This window comes from Miscanthus floridulus, unplaced genomic scaffold (assembly GCF_019320115.1).
Source record: "Miscanthus floridulus cultivar M001 unplaced genomic scaffold, ASM1932011v1 fs_12_1_2, whole genome shotgun sequence".
Classification (NCBI taxonomy): Eukaryota; Viridiplantae; Streptophyta; class Magnoliopsida; order Poales; family Poaceae; genus Miscanthus; species Miscanthus floridulus.
This window is the reverse complement of record NW_027096232.1, coordinates 64,886-80,000: the sequence shown is the minus strand read 5'-3', so window position 1 is coordinate 80,000 and position 15,115 is coordinate 64,886. Positions and strand designations below refer to the sequence as shown.

Below are 15,115 nucleotides of genomic sequence, written 5' to 3'. Positions count from 1 at the left end.
ACCAAACCCAGCCCCACAGCCGACATACACTTTATCCCTGTGCCGCCTTGGATTGCTCCGCTGTCCAGTGGAATCAGTAGCAGTCAGAATGAAGCGACCAAGCCATAATTCACATGAGAAATATGAAGTTCCGCTAAGCACTAACCAGCTTCATCACACAGTTTTGAACCTCTTCCATTGTTACAGCAGCTTACACTAACTTTAGATGTTTCCAATCACAGCATTTGAGGACTCCTCTGCAGGTATAGTTCACAAAGTTCAGTCGATCAGTTAGTTGCACGGCATCAACAATGAACCAGACGTACTGGAAACATAACGAAATGGATACGGTTTCTCTTGCAAAGAGAAGCTGAGAAACTTTTGCACACAAAAACATTTTACCTATTTATTATATAATCTTGGGACTAATGCTTGGGACTAAAAGGCTTTGTTGTTGTATTATATAATCTAAAAGAAGCTATTATTTATGCCAGGCCGGTACAAGAGTGGGGAAAAAAGAGCTAGTGTAATACTCATTGGATTAATTTTTCAAGAGGATTTTGCAAGCAATCCTCGAATTCCCCGTTACCGCACCAACTACTGACAACAGCGGATGAACTAAAGACAGGATGCGGATAGAAGTATCAGAGGGGAGGAAGCCTAGCAAACAGACGACGCGAATCGCTCGGGGCGCAGCGCCTCAATCAATCGGCTCGGGCTATGCGTGCGTATGACGTACCCCTTAACACCGGGCTAGGCGGATCTCCGGCACGGGCGGCCACGCGACGGGCAGATGGCTATTTGGGCGGAAAGCCGGAAACGAGAGCGCAGACTCGGGTCTCAGGCGCTCGTCGGAGCTCGAGGAGGCATTAATTTTTTTTTCTATACCTCATAATTTATTTATTAGAAGACACTACACAGTACACATAGCTACGTTTCCAATAAATAATTTCTACATAATATTTGTTTATCATTTTATCTAATCATATATTCATATATCTTCATTTTCCATTGCCTACTTATCACATCTCTTTAATATTTTAGTTCTTTTATATATATATATATATATATATATATATATATATATATATATATATATGTTTTATATTATCTAAGAATCCACTTCCTCATTTCACTTCTATAATTACAGAGTCACATAATCTTTACTTAGTTGATACTTTAATTAATATAAATATAGAAATTATCTAGTTTTTTTGGTAATGAGGGTCTTCAGTATGCTTATGGTTTATTATATTAAAAATCTAAAATTGAAATTTTGGTAAAAATTTTGATCGATACTGATTTTATGCCATGATAATTCCATCGAAAAAGTGGTAAGGACTAACGAGCGACCGTGGTTGTGCCGAGCGAGCTAATGGCTAGGCCGGTGCAAGATTAAAAATATTTTTCCCTAAACAGCAAGTGCGGTGTATGGAAACCTAGGCAAACAAAAGGGGACCAACTTGGTAGCATCCGGACGTCCGTTCCGGGTACTAGCCTCCGAACGCTGTCACGCAAAGACAGCAAACGAGCGCATACCGCGTCAGGCTCGTGAGGAAGCGCACCAACAATGTGCCCCCGCTGCCTTGAACATCGTCTACGCCGCAGGCCGCTTCCACACGCATCCCGTGTAACACCTAATCTACTTTTGAAACATTCAGATACAAAATGTTGCTACATAAAAAAAATAAACAATTGAAACACTTGTGAAAAACACCCGAAAAATATTTAAAAACCATTGCAAACATATGCACCTAAAACCACTTGAAATATATGATTGCAACATGCAAATCTACTTTTACAACATCCCGATAAAACACTTGCAACATTCATCTAGAAGAGATTAAACATTTGAAACATACACTTGAAACATACATGTATAGTAATTACAACATATGCAGCATCCTGATCTACTTTTGCAACATCGATATACAACACTTGCAACATACCTCTGAAACAATTGAAACATATTATTACAATATGCGATTTCATCATAGCATCTGCTTACTGCTTGAACGAATGGAGGCTCGTCGATGCAGAGCTCGATACTACGGAGTGACGCAGAGATCACCCTTGTCGAGCTCATCAGCGGCGTAGACCTCAACAGAGACACGCAGGTGGACGAAGCGCGACCGCAACAACGGAGGCACGAGTCCTGACAAGGGCACGCGGCACAGGCGCAAGCGAGCGGGTGATATATAAAATCCGTTGGGACGGACGGACGACCTACGAACAGCGTTACTGAACGAGGAAAGCAACTTTTCTTTGATTATTTACTAAACGGTGGGTCCCGCAAGCTTTGTCTATACGTTGAAGAGAAATTTGCTAAGGTACCGTTTACATGGCAAAATTTTTGGCGAAATGTACTATAGCACTTTCGTTGTTATTTGGCAATTAGTATCCAATTATAGTCTAATTAGACTTAAAAGATTCGTCTCGTGAATTTCGTCTAAACTGTGTAATTAGTTTTATTTTTTATTTATATTTAATGCTTCATGCATGCGTCCAAAGATTCGATGTGACGGGGAATCTTGAAAAATTTAGCATTTTGGAGTGGAACTAAACAGGGCCTAAGCTTGTAGACATTTTGACATGGCATCATGGCAGCACGGTATAGCCTACACGTTAGGCTATTCACACTCGTCCACCTCTATTTCCATCTCTAAAAAGGAATATTATATCCTAGTCATCGAGATTCTCTACTCTATATTTATTTCTCTCGCACCCGTGTTATCTCTATCCTATACTCTATACCCACTATTCCATATTTTATTCCCCTCTCTCCTCCTTTCTCTCTCACCAACTCTCTCTCTCTCTCCGGGCTACCGTGTTTAGGGCCAGTTTGGATGCCAAAATTTTTGGCAAAACGCTACTGTAGCGTTTTCGTTGTTATTTGATAATTAGTGTCCAATCATAGTCTAATTAGGCTTAAAAGATTCGTCTCGTGGATTTCGTCTAAACTGTGTAATTAGTTTTATTTTTTATTTATATTTAATGCTTCATGCATACGTCCAAAGATTCGATGTGACGAGGAATCTTGAAAAATTTGGCATTTTGGGGTGCAACTAAACAGGGCCTTAGCGTGTGTGCTGTGCGCGCGCTGGGCTTCCAGGTGCACTGTGCCACCAGGACGCTGCAGGCCGGTTTTACAGGCGTGCGGTGCGGGCGCACGCACGCTACCGCGCGCGGTGCCGAGCCATTTAGCGGTCGCGGTGCGGATAGCCTTAGAGTTGCTCTTAGACTAGCTGCAGCGGATTGTCATCCGAGGTTTCTGGAGTAGACACTTTAGGGTCTGTTTGTTTGTACAGGATTTTCTAAAATTCCTGTCATATCGAATGTTTGGACACATGTATGGAGTATTAAATATAGACTAATTACGAAACTAATTACATAACTTGCGACTAATTTACGAGACGAATCTTTTAAGCCTAATTAGTCTATGATTTGACAACGTGGGGCTACAGTAAACATGTGCTAATGACGGGTTAAATAAGCTTTAAAAATTCATCTCGTAAATTAGCCTCTATATATGTAATTGATTTTGTAATTAATCTACATTTAATGCTCATTATTAGTATCTAAATATTTGATGTGACATAAATTTTTAGAAGCGACTATCGAACCAAACGCCCCATTTGATACATGAGACAAATACTGCTCAGCAATCTGAGTGCTTTCTAGAAGAAGAAAAACGCTTTCTCTCTCTTCCTTTATGCAACTGGAAACTCGTGAAAGAAAAACACGAGGGGCGCGTTCGGTGTCCTGGACTGCACCTGGAGCCAGGCTAAACAGATGCAAAGATTCCCTTCGGGCCAGGCTGAGCAGGAACGCAGCTGAGGATCGTTTCCATGGAGCCTGGCTGGGTCGATGCCGCGCGCGCGCTCGTGGCCGATTTTTCCCTTCCCGCATGCAAACTTTGGCTGCTCGTGCATCCTATGAACCAAACAGAATCTCGATGTGGCCTGGTTCTATTTAAACAGGCAACCAAACAACACAGGGTTGCATGCGTTGGGGCTGGCCAAGTTCGGCCTGGCTAGGTTGATGCGAACCAGGTTTGATGAGGACATCTAAACCGTGCCTGCTACTCAAGAATCAACAACTCACCGTCCAACATCACGGATACAAATCAAGGGCCACTTATAAGAAGCCGCGCCAAGAAACTACAAGAGCAGGTGAATTTACTCTTAATTGATTTTAATTTCAACACTTCTAAGAATATTATACTACCTAAGTGTTCTATTTTGGTTGTACTTAGGAATATACATGAAGAGGATGAAGAATCGGACAATGAGGAACGGACCAGCACAGTGAAAAACAGACCAGCAAAATCGGACTGCTACAGTAAAACGGACCAGCATGGTCGAGCCGCTACCGTCAAAACGGACCAGCAGAAAGAAACTATCATAACTCTTGATTTCTTGAGGCTTTGGAAGCCCATGTGGACTTTTTGGAAAGCTTATCAAGTCTACTTTTCAATGTAACAAGTCCCACCTCATTTGGACGTCAGAATAAAGAGTTATGCTCAGATTAGTCAAGACTGCTTCGAAGGTCAATAGTTGTTCTAGACACAATGTTGGTACAACTTCCCGTGCAAAACTGTATCATTCTACAATGTTTCGTGACGCATGCTGCACATGGTTGAAAATCTTATTGAACCTACTTTCACACCCAACAAACGACTCCTCATTTCGACTTCCCACTAGAGAGTTACAACTCTTTTAGTGAAGACTGCTCTGAAAACTGACAACCACGTGAAGACCCTTGGAAATCTATTTCGTGAAAGTCTTTTCACATACTTTATCTTTTCATTTCCATTTCGTGTTCATACCTATACAGGAGGGTTGTTTCTGGTATAAATATCCCTATGCTTCCAAGCAAACGAAGACTTTTTGATAATCAAAATACAGCCTCTTTGTTCAGCTATGTGCTAACAAAAACCAGAGAGAAATCTCTACCCCTTTGCTCTTATGTTTTCCTTCATGGAGATTATAGAAGCGGTCGCGTCATCGGCACCCAATTCGTGCTCTTGGTCCATTGATTTCAGGTTGCGTAGGTTGGTTTCTTTGAGAGTGTGGTTGGACGAATCCTTGGTTCAGGCTACCGTATAGAGACGGTGGTTAGCTTACGTGTCATTAGGTTGCACTAGTTATCGCTGCTTGCAGTAAGTTATCGGTTGTTCTTCAGCTAGAAGACCCCATCAAGACTGGTTTGGAAAGGGTACCAAACACGCCCGAGGAAATTGCATCGAGCACAAACTTCAGTTCATGCTGCTTGCTAGCATGTGCTAGTTAGCACAACTCCACATCGCATTGTATCCATCCTGACAGCTTTTTCTCTTTCTTTGCTTGCACCCAATAAAATCAAATGATGCAGCTGCTCTAACAACTGCTGCATAAAGGCAGGGTTAAATGTCCCGTTCGCTTGGAGGAATTTTAGAGGAATCTGGATAAATCTGTGAGAGGAAAACACTGTTCCGGATCTGTGAGAGAAAAACACAGTTCCGAATAAAAAAAAACGAATTAAGCCAAATTTAAGGGCACGCGAACAGGATCAAAGAAAAAAATAGAAAGTTATATAGACGTCGTTTATTACTCCCTCAGTCCCACAATAAAGGATGTTATAGAAAACATAGTAGACACTAAGATTAAGAGTAAAAGATCTTACTAGTCCTATGAACAATCATGACACTATTGTTTAATTGAAGTGACATATATGTTTTCTATCTCCGGCCTTGTTTAGATTGTAAGTTTTTTCACTCTCTCTCCATCACATCAAATCTTTGGACATATACATGGAGTATTAAATGTAGATAAAAAATAACTAATTACATAATTTGATTATAAATTACGAGACGAATCTTTTGAGCCTAGTTAGATCATAATTAGACAATAATTATCAAATACAAACAAAAGTGCTACAGTGCCAAATCCAAGACCTCCATCCAACTCACGGAAGCAAGTATTTTTACATAAACAAATGATTAGTACACCAACTTTTTACATTTCCACGTGCACTCCCCAAACGGTGGATGGACCAGTGTGTACTCTGGTATAGAGTAGGACCCATGCTATAAGCTAAAACGCCGTTATTTTTTATACATATTTTGAGTGCTACGACGTCCTTTATTGTGTGATGGAGGGAGTACTATTAAATTGATCTATGTCACGCGGATCTATTGGCAAGATCAGGTCTCATTTGTCCTACCATTTAGAGTACGCACATACTTTTTTTTTTCTTATTCAACATTTGCCGGTTCGTTGTGTAGGCTGTTGTCGTTTACCTTTTCTTGCCATCGAAATGGTTTTTGTCGCCATTATTGAAAGATTCGGATGTCACACGGCCTATCATTTGGAACAGGTATATTTTTTCTTCAACAATTTTGCCTAATTTTGGATTAACGCTAGTCCTAGTGACTAAGAGTTTCATTCTTATTTAATGAGTTAAAAATGATAGTGTGGCATAGAAATTATTACGAAGAGAGAAGATGAGTTTTGTCTACATGAAACATGGCACGAGCCGTATCGAACACAATGAAAATTAAGCAAAACTCCATCAGGAGTATTTTATTTCTTCCTCACGTATCAGAAACCGAGCGAAACTCTACTGGAAGCATTCATTTCATGACACCACACAAATTTCAAATACTATACAAGCCTATAAAACTGTGAAAAAAACATGGCACGAGCCGTATCGAACACAATGGAAATTAAGCAAAACTCCATCAGGAGTATTTTATTTCTTCCTCACGTATCAGAAACCGAGCGAAATTCTACCGGAAGCATTCATTTCATAACACCACACAAAGTATTTTATTTCTTCCTCACGTATCAGAAACCGAGCGAAACTCTACTGGAAGCATTCATTTCATAACACCACACAAATTTCAAATACTATAAAGCCTATAAAACTGTGAAAAATCTTGATGTTAGGCCATTTTTCAGTGGTAGGTTTTATTGCACTTTTCCTAAAGTGGCATGTCAGCTAAAAAGGTGCGAGAGTGATGAAATGAAATAAAACCCAATCGTTCGCTCGGTATGGATGTCCAAATGTCCAGTTAATGTTCTTGCGCAAGGTTTTGTCCAGATTCTGCCCCGTATGTTAATGTAAATAACTCGTTTTAATCACACAAAAAAAATTAGAACGGAGAATAAAAGTGAAATATTTTAACACTCCTTTTCTATACTCTGAAGGCGTGGCATCAGCTACGAAACTCTTGGTGTTCAACACCTCAGTACCTCGCTAGAATACAGGACACGTGCATGATTTCCCACACATTAAACATTCAGAGTGATCACCTGAACCGGGCTATCCTTATCAACGACAAACGATCTAGCTACCTTGCCTGAAGGCGTGTCCATTTCCACCGTGTACGAACCATGGTATCCTCTGAACTTAAACTCTCCTTGGCGATCGACATTACCGTTCATACGGGTCAGCCACTCTTGTTTGAGAGCAAGGTACCTTCTGCCAGCCTCGTTGATTGTCCCATCAGCATCGACCAGATGCGCGTGCTCTCGAAACATAAACATCTCCCAGAATCCCCAGAGGATGATTCCCCCAACAGCAGGATGTGCAAATGCTTCGCGGAGGAACACCTCTAGATCATCAGCTCGTATGTGTTCATTCTCTGCTGTGACATCCAATTCAGTAATCCAGATCGGGAGACCTAGTATGGCGAGCTTGTCCAGGGAATCGCATATGATTTCTCCCACTGGATGGCTGATATGACCTTGCACACCGATCCCACCAACTGGGGCACCCCGTTCTTGGAGATCAACTACCTGTTCAACGAATTTCTCAGGGGTAGATTTTGTGTCACATCCATCTTCGACGTTATAATCGTTAACAAACAGGACAGCAGAAGGATCAAGCTTATGTGCTTCTCTGAACATGTAAGCTCTAATGTCCCTTCCCAATCTGTCTTCATAGAAAGACCCATGTAGCATCTCATTGTTTACATCGTGATGTCTAAATCGACCTTTGTACCTTGACAACAGGCTTTGCAAACGATTTTGGATGGCAGCCATTAAGCGGTGGCCTTGCAATGACCGAACCCAAGGTTGGACAGCGTCTTCTACTTCCCAGAATAAACAGTGGCCACGAACCTGTATCTTATGTTTCTCGCAAAATTCAAGCAACTCATCAGAATCTTTATAATTAAGCCGCCCTTGTTCTGCTTCTGTATGGTACCATTTCAATTCATTCTCAAATACAGCCCAGTTGAAGTTCTTCACAAAAAACTCAGCAAGATCCTCATTCTCTATGTTGTGTCTCGCAATGCATGATCCAAATGGAAAGCTATTCTCGGTCTGTTGTATCCTCACAGATGAACCTAAAAGATTCACTGCATTTGATCCTTGGAACTTAAGAACAACATCACGCTTTCTCACCTGTCAGCAGAATCGAGAAAGTTCATATAGTATAAATTTAGCAAACTGGAGGTTTAGTTCCACAAAACCCCAGTTTTTTTGGCTATGGTAAGTTTCATGCTCTAAGCCTTCATAAATTCGAAATTTCTTAGCTAGTGACACCGAGCATTAAGTTATCAAAATGTTTCATACCAATACCACCACCTTCAAGGATTACTATATCACAAACTTAATTCCAATAAAAAAAGTTGAGCAGATTAAGGGCAGCTAAGCCATTATTTGGTTATGATAGGGTTTTGTGAAACTTTATGAATGTATAAAAATGACATTGATTGCAACCGTCCATGAAATATGTGCTTTTCTGCAATTATGTGAAATTTACACTAATAACAAAGCAAAAAAATCACCACTGTTGAAAATAATGGTTGGATCACGCACGGCCACATATGAATTGGAAGAACTCACATCTAAAACGTGAAGTGCATTAAAGTTTACCTTGTCTGTTTTCTCCTTCAGATACTCAAACCGTGCTTTTCTGTCGACTGGATATATTTGAAAGTCCATGACTCTGAGATCAACACCTGGAGGAGGGCCTTGAACATATGCAGTAACTTTGGATGGCTGCTTTTCAAGCTTGAATGCTCCTTTGATTTCATACCATTGATCCCCATCAGCTTCCACTTGCCCGCCATTGACCCATTGGTTGTTATCCACAGCAAGACAGACATTTACATGGTGACGTCCATGTCCTCCAGACCCAACTCGTACCCAAGACGATACTCTGTAAGTGACATGCAACCTTAGTTTATCAGTTATGACCTGAGAAGGACCCATCCAAACATCTGTGCGGTTCGTGGCAAGGATATAACGACCACTTATATGCTTCTGACTTGCACGGTCCTTCAAGATAGAAGATAGCATATGGGGTGCTTCAGTCTGGATACTCAATCGACATGAACCCATAGGACTCCACCCAGCAAGCCCACGAGTGAAGGCATTATTGTGCAATAGATTAGTTCCATACAGAACATTCTGAAACATTTAGTAAATATTCTTGAATTAGAGAGGACACTTTTACAGTATCATGGTAGATGAAAGTTATAACAAAAATAAAGGTTTCAGAAGTCTCAAGAGTCAGGATCATTCCTAAGCAAATAATCTCAGACTGGAAGCCATTAGCCTACAAACCTCAATTTTTGGGCACGGTGCAGCTTGTAGCTTTCTTGCTGGAGATAAGACAAGACCATCTACAAGAATGTCAATTCCAGCAGGAGGCCCTTCTATGAAAATAACAGCTTGGGTAAAGGGAGCATGAAGGAGGAACTTTCCTTTCAGATGTGTCCACTGCTTATCAGAAGCCTGGTTTCTTTGATTATAGAAAAAGAAATAGTAAGATAATAATGTCATTGGCTCCTAAAAAGAGCATTGTCAACAGAGAACAAGAAACAAAAACAACTTACTTGGCAAGTCCCACATATCGCTCACGACCATATTCTTGTACCCACAGAGTAGCACGCACTTCAGTATCATTGGCACTCCCAAATATTCGAACAGCAGAACTGATCTCATAAAGAACTTTCCGCTGCACCCTGCCCGTGATCTCTTGCTGGATGCCATTCCAATTGTGAACCCGTCCAGTTGCAGAAGCGAAATAGCTGCCATTTAAAGGCCGTACATTCCCATATGCAGTGAACTCATGTCTGCAGATGTTGCATCCTCTTCCTGACCAATTTTTTAACCCATCTTCGAAGTGAGGATTTTTAATTATAGTCTCGGCTCCACTTGGTACTTTTACTTCCTTCAATTCAAAAGGAATCATTAATCAGCAAACCCGAGGCTGTAAGAGTTCATGCATTTTTTTTTTCATGAAGACAATGAATGGAGACCCCAGAACCAAGGGTATATATGTTATGCACAAAGTTAAATATGAAGCACATGGAGATCAATACAACAGAAAGTTGACAGTAAAATCTTGTGCACTGCATTCCTCATTGCCGATTTCATTAGAACTAAATGAAAATAGAGCTTACAATCTATTACAAAGAATTTCATCACTCCATGAAAGATCAAACATAAATTAGGTTAAGTTCTGATTATTTTTTTCATTAGACTTCTGAAAAAATATAAAAGGGCATAACAAGATATTGATTAAAAAAAAGGTAAATCAAACATTTCGTTCAAGAAAATATTACAAAAGCACATAAGAACTCACTTTTGACTGTTTATGTCTGGAGCAAGTAATAGTGACAGAATCAATGACAAGATCCACACCAGCAGGAGGTCCCTCCAGGTAAAATACAACATTTTTTGGCATGTTTGTCAAAGAAAAGGAGCCTTCCAATTTGTTCCACTTTTCTTTTGAGGCAACCACACTGTTACATCAAATTCGATCATCAATCAAGGATAGTGTCAAAAGAATTTGACTATTGAACAATTTTAAGTACAATACCTTCCAACAGGGTTATAATGCGTTGATCCATCTGCATTTTGCAACCTAAGGGTTCCTTTGACTTCAACCTGGCCTTGGACATTCCCATCAACTCTAACGAAAGCAGAAACTACATAAGCAGTGCCTGTAGACACTTGATTCGTAATATCTTGTTCAAGACCCTGCCAGTGTTCTGTTCTCTTTGAAACAACAGCATAGTTCTCTCCTGAGTTCCCTCTAATACCATCAAGGAAACCAGACCATTGTGATGCCACATATGCATGGCAGCAGATGGGATTCCAAGGATGAAGGCCTTTTGAAAAATCATAATTTAAAATGATGTTCTCTGTTCCACGAATTGATGAAGCTGACCCCTCTGTTTTCTGAAGAAAATCTATAGTTAATAAAACTATAAGGCAGAGAATCTAGTAGACCAAATTAGTATCTAAGTCAGGGACATGTTTAACAAAAACTAAAATGCAAGCTGTCTTCAATGTTAACAATAGTTCTTGCACATGTTCTGGAGATCAAATAAATATGACATGTTCTCAGAAATAGTTTCAGCAGACAATAATCCTTCCTTTTCCAGGGCCATCGAGCAATTGTAGATGCACAAGCAAGCAAGAGATCCATTGCAATACCTTGTAGGAGATGGTGACTGAATCTATGAGCAAGTCCACACCAGGAGGGGGACCTTCAAGGTAGAACACTAAACGTCTTGGTAGAGTTGTTAGATTAAATGAACCTTCCATCTTTTCCCAGCGTTCTTGTGAGGCCAAAATCCTAGTTAAAACTGCTTAATGATAAAACAGTGCTGATGATATATTATACGACACACTGAATGGTGGCTTATGGTCGAAATACCTTGCAATAGAAAGATAGTTGGTAGAAGACCCCTCCTCCTCAAGTTTGAGAGTGACCTGAACTCCAATGGGCTCATGAACTTCCCCATGAACTCTGACATATGCAGCAACAAAGTACTCAGTACCAAGGGTGACCTTTTCTGTTATGTCCTGCTCAAGCCCCTGCCAACTCTGTGTGCGATGAGTAAGAACAGCATAGGTTGACCCTGAATGTGGCCTTACACCATAATGGTAACCTGATCCTTCAACGGCTACAAATGCATGGCAACTATTTGGTTGCCACAAATGTAGACCCTCAGAAAAATCACTGTTTGACAGGATATTCTCCATGACAACTTTGTCAGAAGCACTGAGCTTATCTACTGCCTGTTCAACATTGCACAGGAAACAAAATGTTAATGTGCCTAGCATCATGACAGAGGGCATAACCTAGGAGGCCATGGTTGGCAAATAATCTAATATCCATAATATATTAAGTTATATACAAAAGTTGATCTCGGGAAACCACATTTGCTCAAAAAGTTTCAAAGCTTCTAGCAGAAAACAGAAAAATGGAGAATACTATATCCTAACAAGCCACATTGTCTTTGTGCAGTTTACTTTGCACAAATATTTGATTAAAAATCTTTTTTTCCTGTCTTAAAAATCATTTTTATTTTCATGGTTTTTCTATCTCGTGGTAATACAGTAAAAAGGGAAAGGACGTAATTATGATGCAACATGGTTGCAAGCATGCCTGTTGTTTGCAGACAGTGGTTCAGTCCATCTTGGATTTTGTGCTAACATCAAAGAGGCCATCATTAAATGAGAAGATAGGTCTAAGCCGTTGACAGCATCTGCATCACATAGCAGGCCTTTCTGGTCGGGGAGGATAGCTGTGATATTTGAAGTAAAAAGCTGACAGCCTGACACAGCTGGCACATGCTTCAGCATTAGGCCCCGTTTAGATCCAAATTTTTTTCGATTTTGGCTACTGTAGCACTTCGTTTGTATTTAGTAATTAGTGTTTAATTATGAACTAATTAGGTTCAAAAGTTTCGTCTCGCGATTTCTCACCCAACTATGTAATTAGTTTTTTTTCGTCTACATTTAGTACTCCATGCATGTGCCGCAAAATTCGATGTGACGGGTACTGCGCAAAATTTTTTGGAATCTAAACTGGCTCTAAGTTCTAAAAAGTTTTCCCAAAAAATGCTACAGTAGCCATCACATCGAATCTTACGATACGTGTATGGAACATTAAATATAGACGAAAAAAAAATTAATTGTACAGTTTGATTGGAAATCGCGAGACGAACGTTTTGAGCCTAATTAGTCTATGATTGAATACTAATTGCCAAATAAAAACGAAAGTGCTACAGTAGCCAAATTCCTAAATTTCACCCAGAAAACATATGAAAAAGTTCTGTATGATCTTCTCAAAAGTTCTGCATGATCTACCGTACTGGAGTGCCCAACATGTCTCAGAATCTCCCAAACCCAATGGGTTGCATTTGGATCTAGGAGGCTTCACCAGTATTGATAGAGACAAGATCAGCTGAGTGAGATGTACTCCAAAAAAGCAAACAGGCAACCTCAAATCCTCAATGGTTGCCGTAGTTTCCCTAAAATAAACAGCGAGCAAAGGCAAAATATGTACAACCGATTGCAGCATACGCACCTTGAATTAATCTTTGTTCAGTGGGAAATCAAATCAACAGCTGTTGGCTATGCTAATGAAACCACCAAACAATCCTATATATTGCAAGGCCTACCGAAACAATCAAACAAACATCCACAGCAAGAAAGGAATGCAGCGACCGTCGCTATACCTTGGGCTCGGAATCGGGACCCTGTGGATCTGGTTGCGGGAGCGCGCGGCCGGCCCGGCGAGGGCGGAACAGAGACGAGAGCCAGCCGCAGCGCCTCCTCATCTCATCCGACCCGGAAATCCCGTTCCGCGCAGCAGCAGCAGCAGCTAGCCGGCGGATGGCAAGAAGTAAAAACAGGAGAGTAGAAGTGGAAGGAAAGCCGCGTAAGGTAAGCGGTAACTGGCTACCGAGGTGGCGACACCGCCGACACGACAGCTTGGGACGCAAGGGAAAACATGCTTCGGGAACGGCATGGAGATGCGCCCGTGAATGCGACGGCGGCGCCGAAGCGTCTTCCACAAGGAATGCCGTCTGGAGCGATGGTAAAGGAATCGGATGCGAAGAATGCCGCGCGAGAAGGATTACTGGATTAGGAAGGCCCAGGTTATCCTACGCACGCTCGTCTCCTGGGTCTTCGAGGCATAAAGATGAACACCTTCCTCTAAAGCCAAATGAGTGCACGGAACCACGGAGGTAAGCAGTACCTCTCTGCAGGATGATCGGCCCCTGGAGACGGAGGCCGCGCCGCAGTGTTCAGCGAGCTGGGGCGGCGGCGGGACAATCGAGGAGCAGAGGACGCTGCGGTTCGCGCCGTGGATCGGCAATGACAAGAGCCTGCTGGGGGCTGGGGCCTGGGGCCTGGGGGTTGGGGGAGGGAGGAAGCACCGAAGCAGGGATCCGAGTGAAGTTGCTGCGCAAGCTGCATCATACTGTACATTACAAATAGAGCAAAATTCACCGCCGCTCCTGAACTTCTGGAGTGATCACCGTAGATCCTAAATTTGGTCAGGGGTGCCACCTGGTCCTAAAACTTTCTCCGATCCCTAAACTTAACAAGCGGTATCATCATGTTCAAATATGGTCCAACCTACTCTATAAGCTGACGTGGCACGCTGACTCTACGTTAGACGCAACATGTGTCACTTAATCCATCGTTATTTATATAATATTTATCATGAAAATATAAATTATATAAAATAAGTTACATCAGAAAAAAATAAATTAAAGTATTAAAATAGCACAATAACAAATATATTAGGTTTAAACTAAAATAGGAAAATACTAAATTAATTTAGTATTTATGTGTCATTAATAGTACTAAATATTAAATAATACTAAAATTTCTATAATATTAAAAGTTTTCTCTATTAAAAGTTAGATCTAATTTTAATATTATTTTAAAAGTTTTAATAATAGTATTATAGTATTAGAACTTTTAATAATAGTATTATAGTACTAAAAGTTTTAATAATAATATTAAAGTATTAATAACATAGAAAAGTTACTTCTATAATACTACTATTAAATCTTTTAAAATAATACTAAAATTAGAAGTAACTTTTAATAGAGAAAACTTTTAATACTATAGGAATTTTAATATTATTATATTTGGACTGGGATGACACCGCTTGTCAAGTTTAGGGACTTGTGGTGATCATCTTGAAAGTTCAGGGACCGGGATGACACCGCCAACTAAGGTCCTGTTTGGCATGGCTCCACTCCTAAACTCCGGTAACTCCATCAAAAAATCCAGCCAAACACCCCAACTCCAAAACTCCATGGAGCTGCTAACTTCATGGAGTTATAGTGCAAATAGAGGTGGAGTTTTGGAGCACCTCTTTTGCT

The 15,115-nt window shown here is 40.7% G+C and overlaps 1 protein-coding gene and 1 long non-coding RNA gene across 4 annotated transcripts; both read right to left on the bottom strand.

The window, feature by feature from the left end:
- On the bottom strand, nt 1-852 carry LOC136530428 (uncharacterized). Its single transcript, XR_010777773.1, has 3 exons — nt 719-852; nt 146-236; nt 1-60 (listed from the first exon to the last, which is right to left on the bottom strand). It is a non-coding gene; the product is annotated as an uncharacterized lncRNA (long non-coding RNA).
- Nucleotides 853-7,120: 6,268 nt separating this feature from the next.
- LOC136530429 (endo-1,4-beta-xylanase 1-like) lies at nt 7,121-14,106 on the bottom strand. 3 transcript variants are annotated; one of them, XM_066523168.1, is made up of 9 exons: nt 13,975-14,106; nt 11,641-12,005; nt 11,418-11,559; nt 10,798-11,159; nt 10,561-10,720; nt 9,809-10,146; nt 9,537-9,714; nt 8,844-9,380; nt 7,121-8,369 (listed from the first exon to the last, which is right to left on the bottom strand). In XM_066523168.1, the coding sequence occupies exons 2-9, from the start codon at nt 11,967-11,969 to the stop codon at nt 7,254-7,256; spliced, it is 3,162 nt and encodes a 1,053-aa protein (XP_066379265.1). In that variant the 5' UTR covers nt 11,970-12,005; nt 13,975-14,106; the 3' UTR covers nt 7,121-7,253. The 3 variants fall into 3 exon arrangements, with proteins under 3 accessions (XP_066379265.1, XP_066379264.1, XP_066379266.1); XM_066523167.1 differs by lacking the exon at nt 13,975-14,106 and adding an exon at nt 13,451-13,879; XM_066523169.1 differs by lacking the exon at nt 13,975-14,106 and having other exon boundaries at nt 11,418-11,569; nt 11,641-11,773.
- Nucleotides 14,107-15,115: the final 1,009 nt, after the last annotated feature.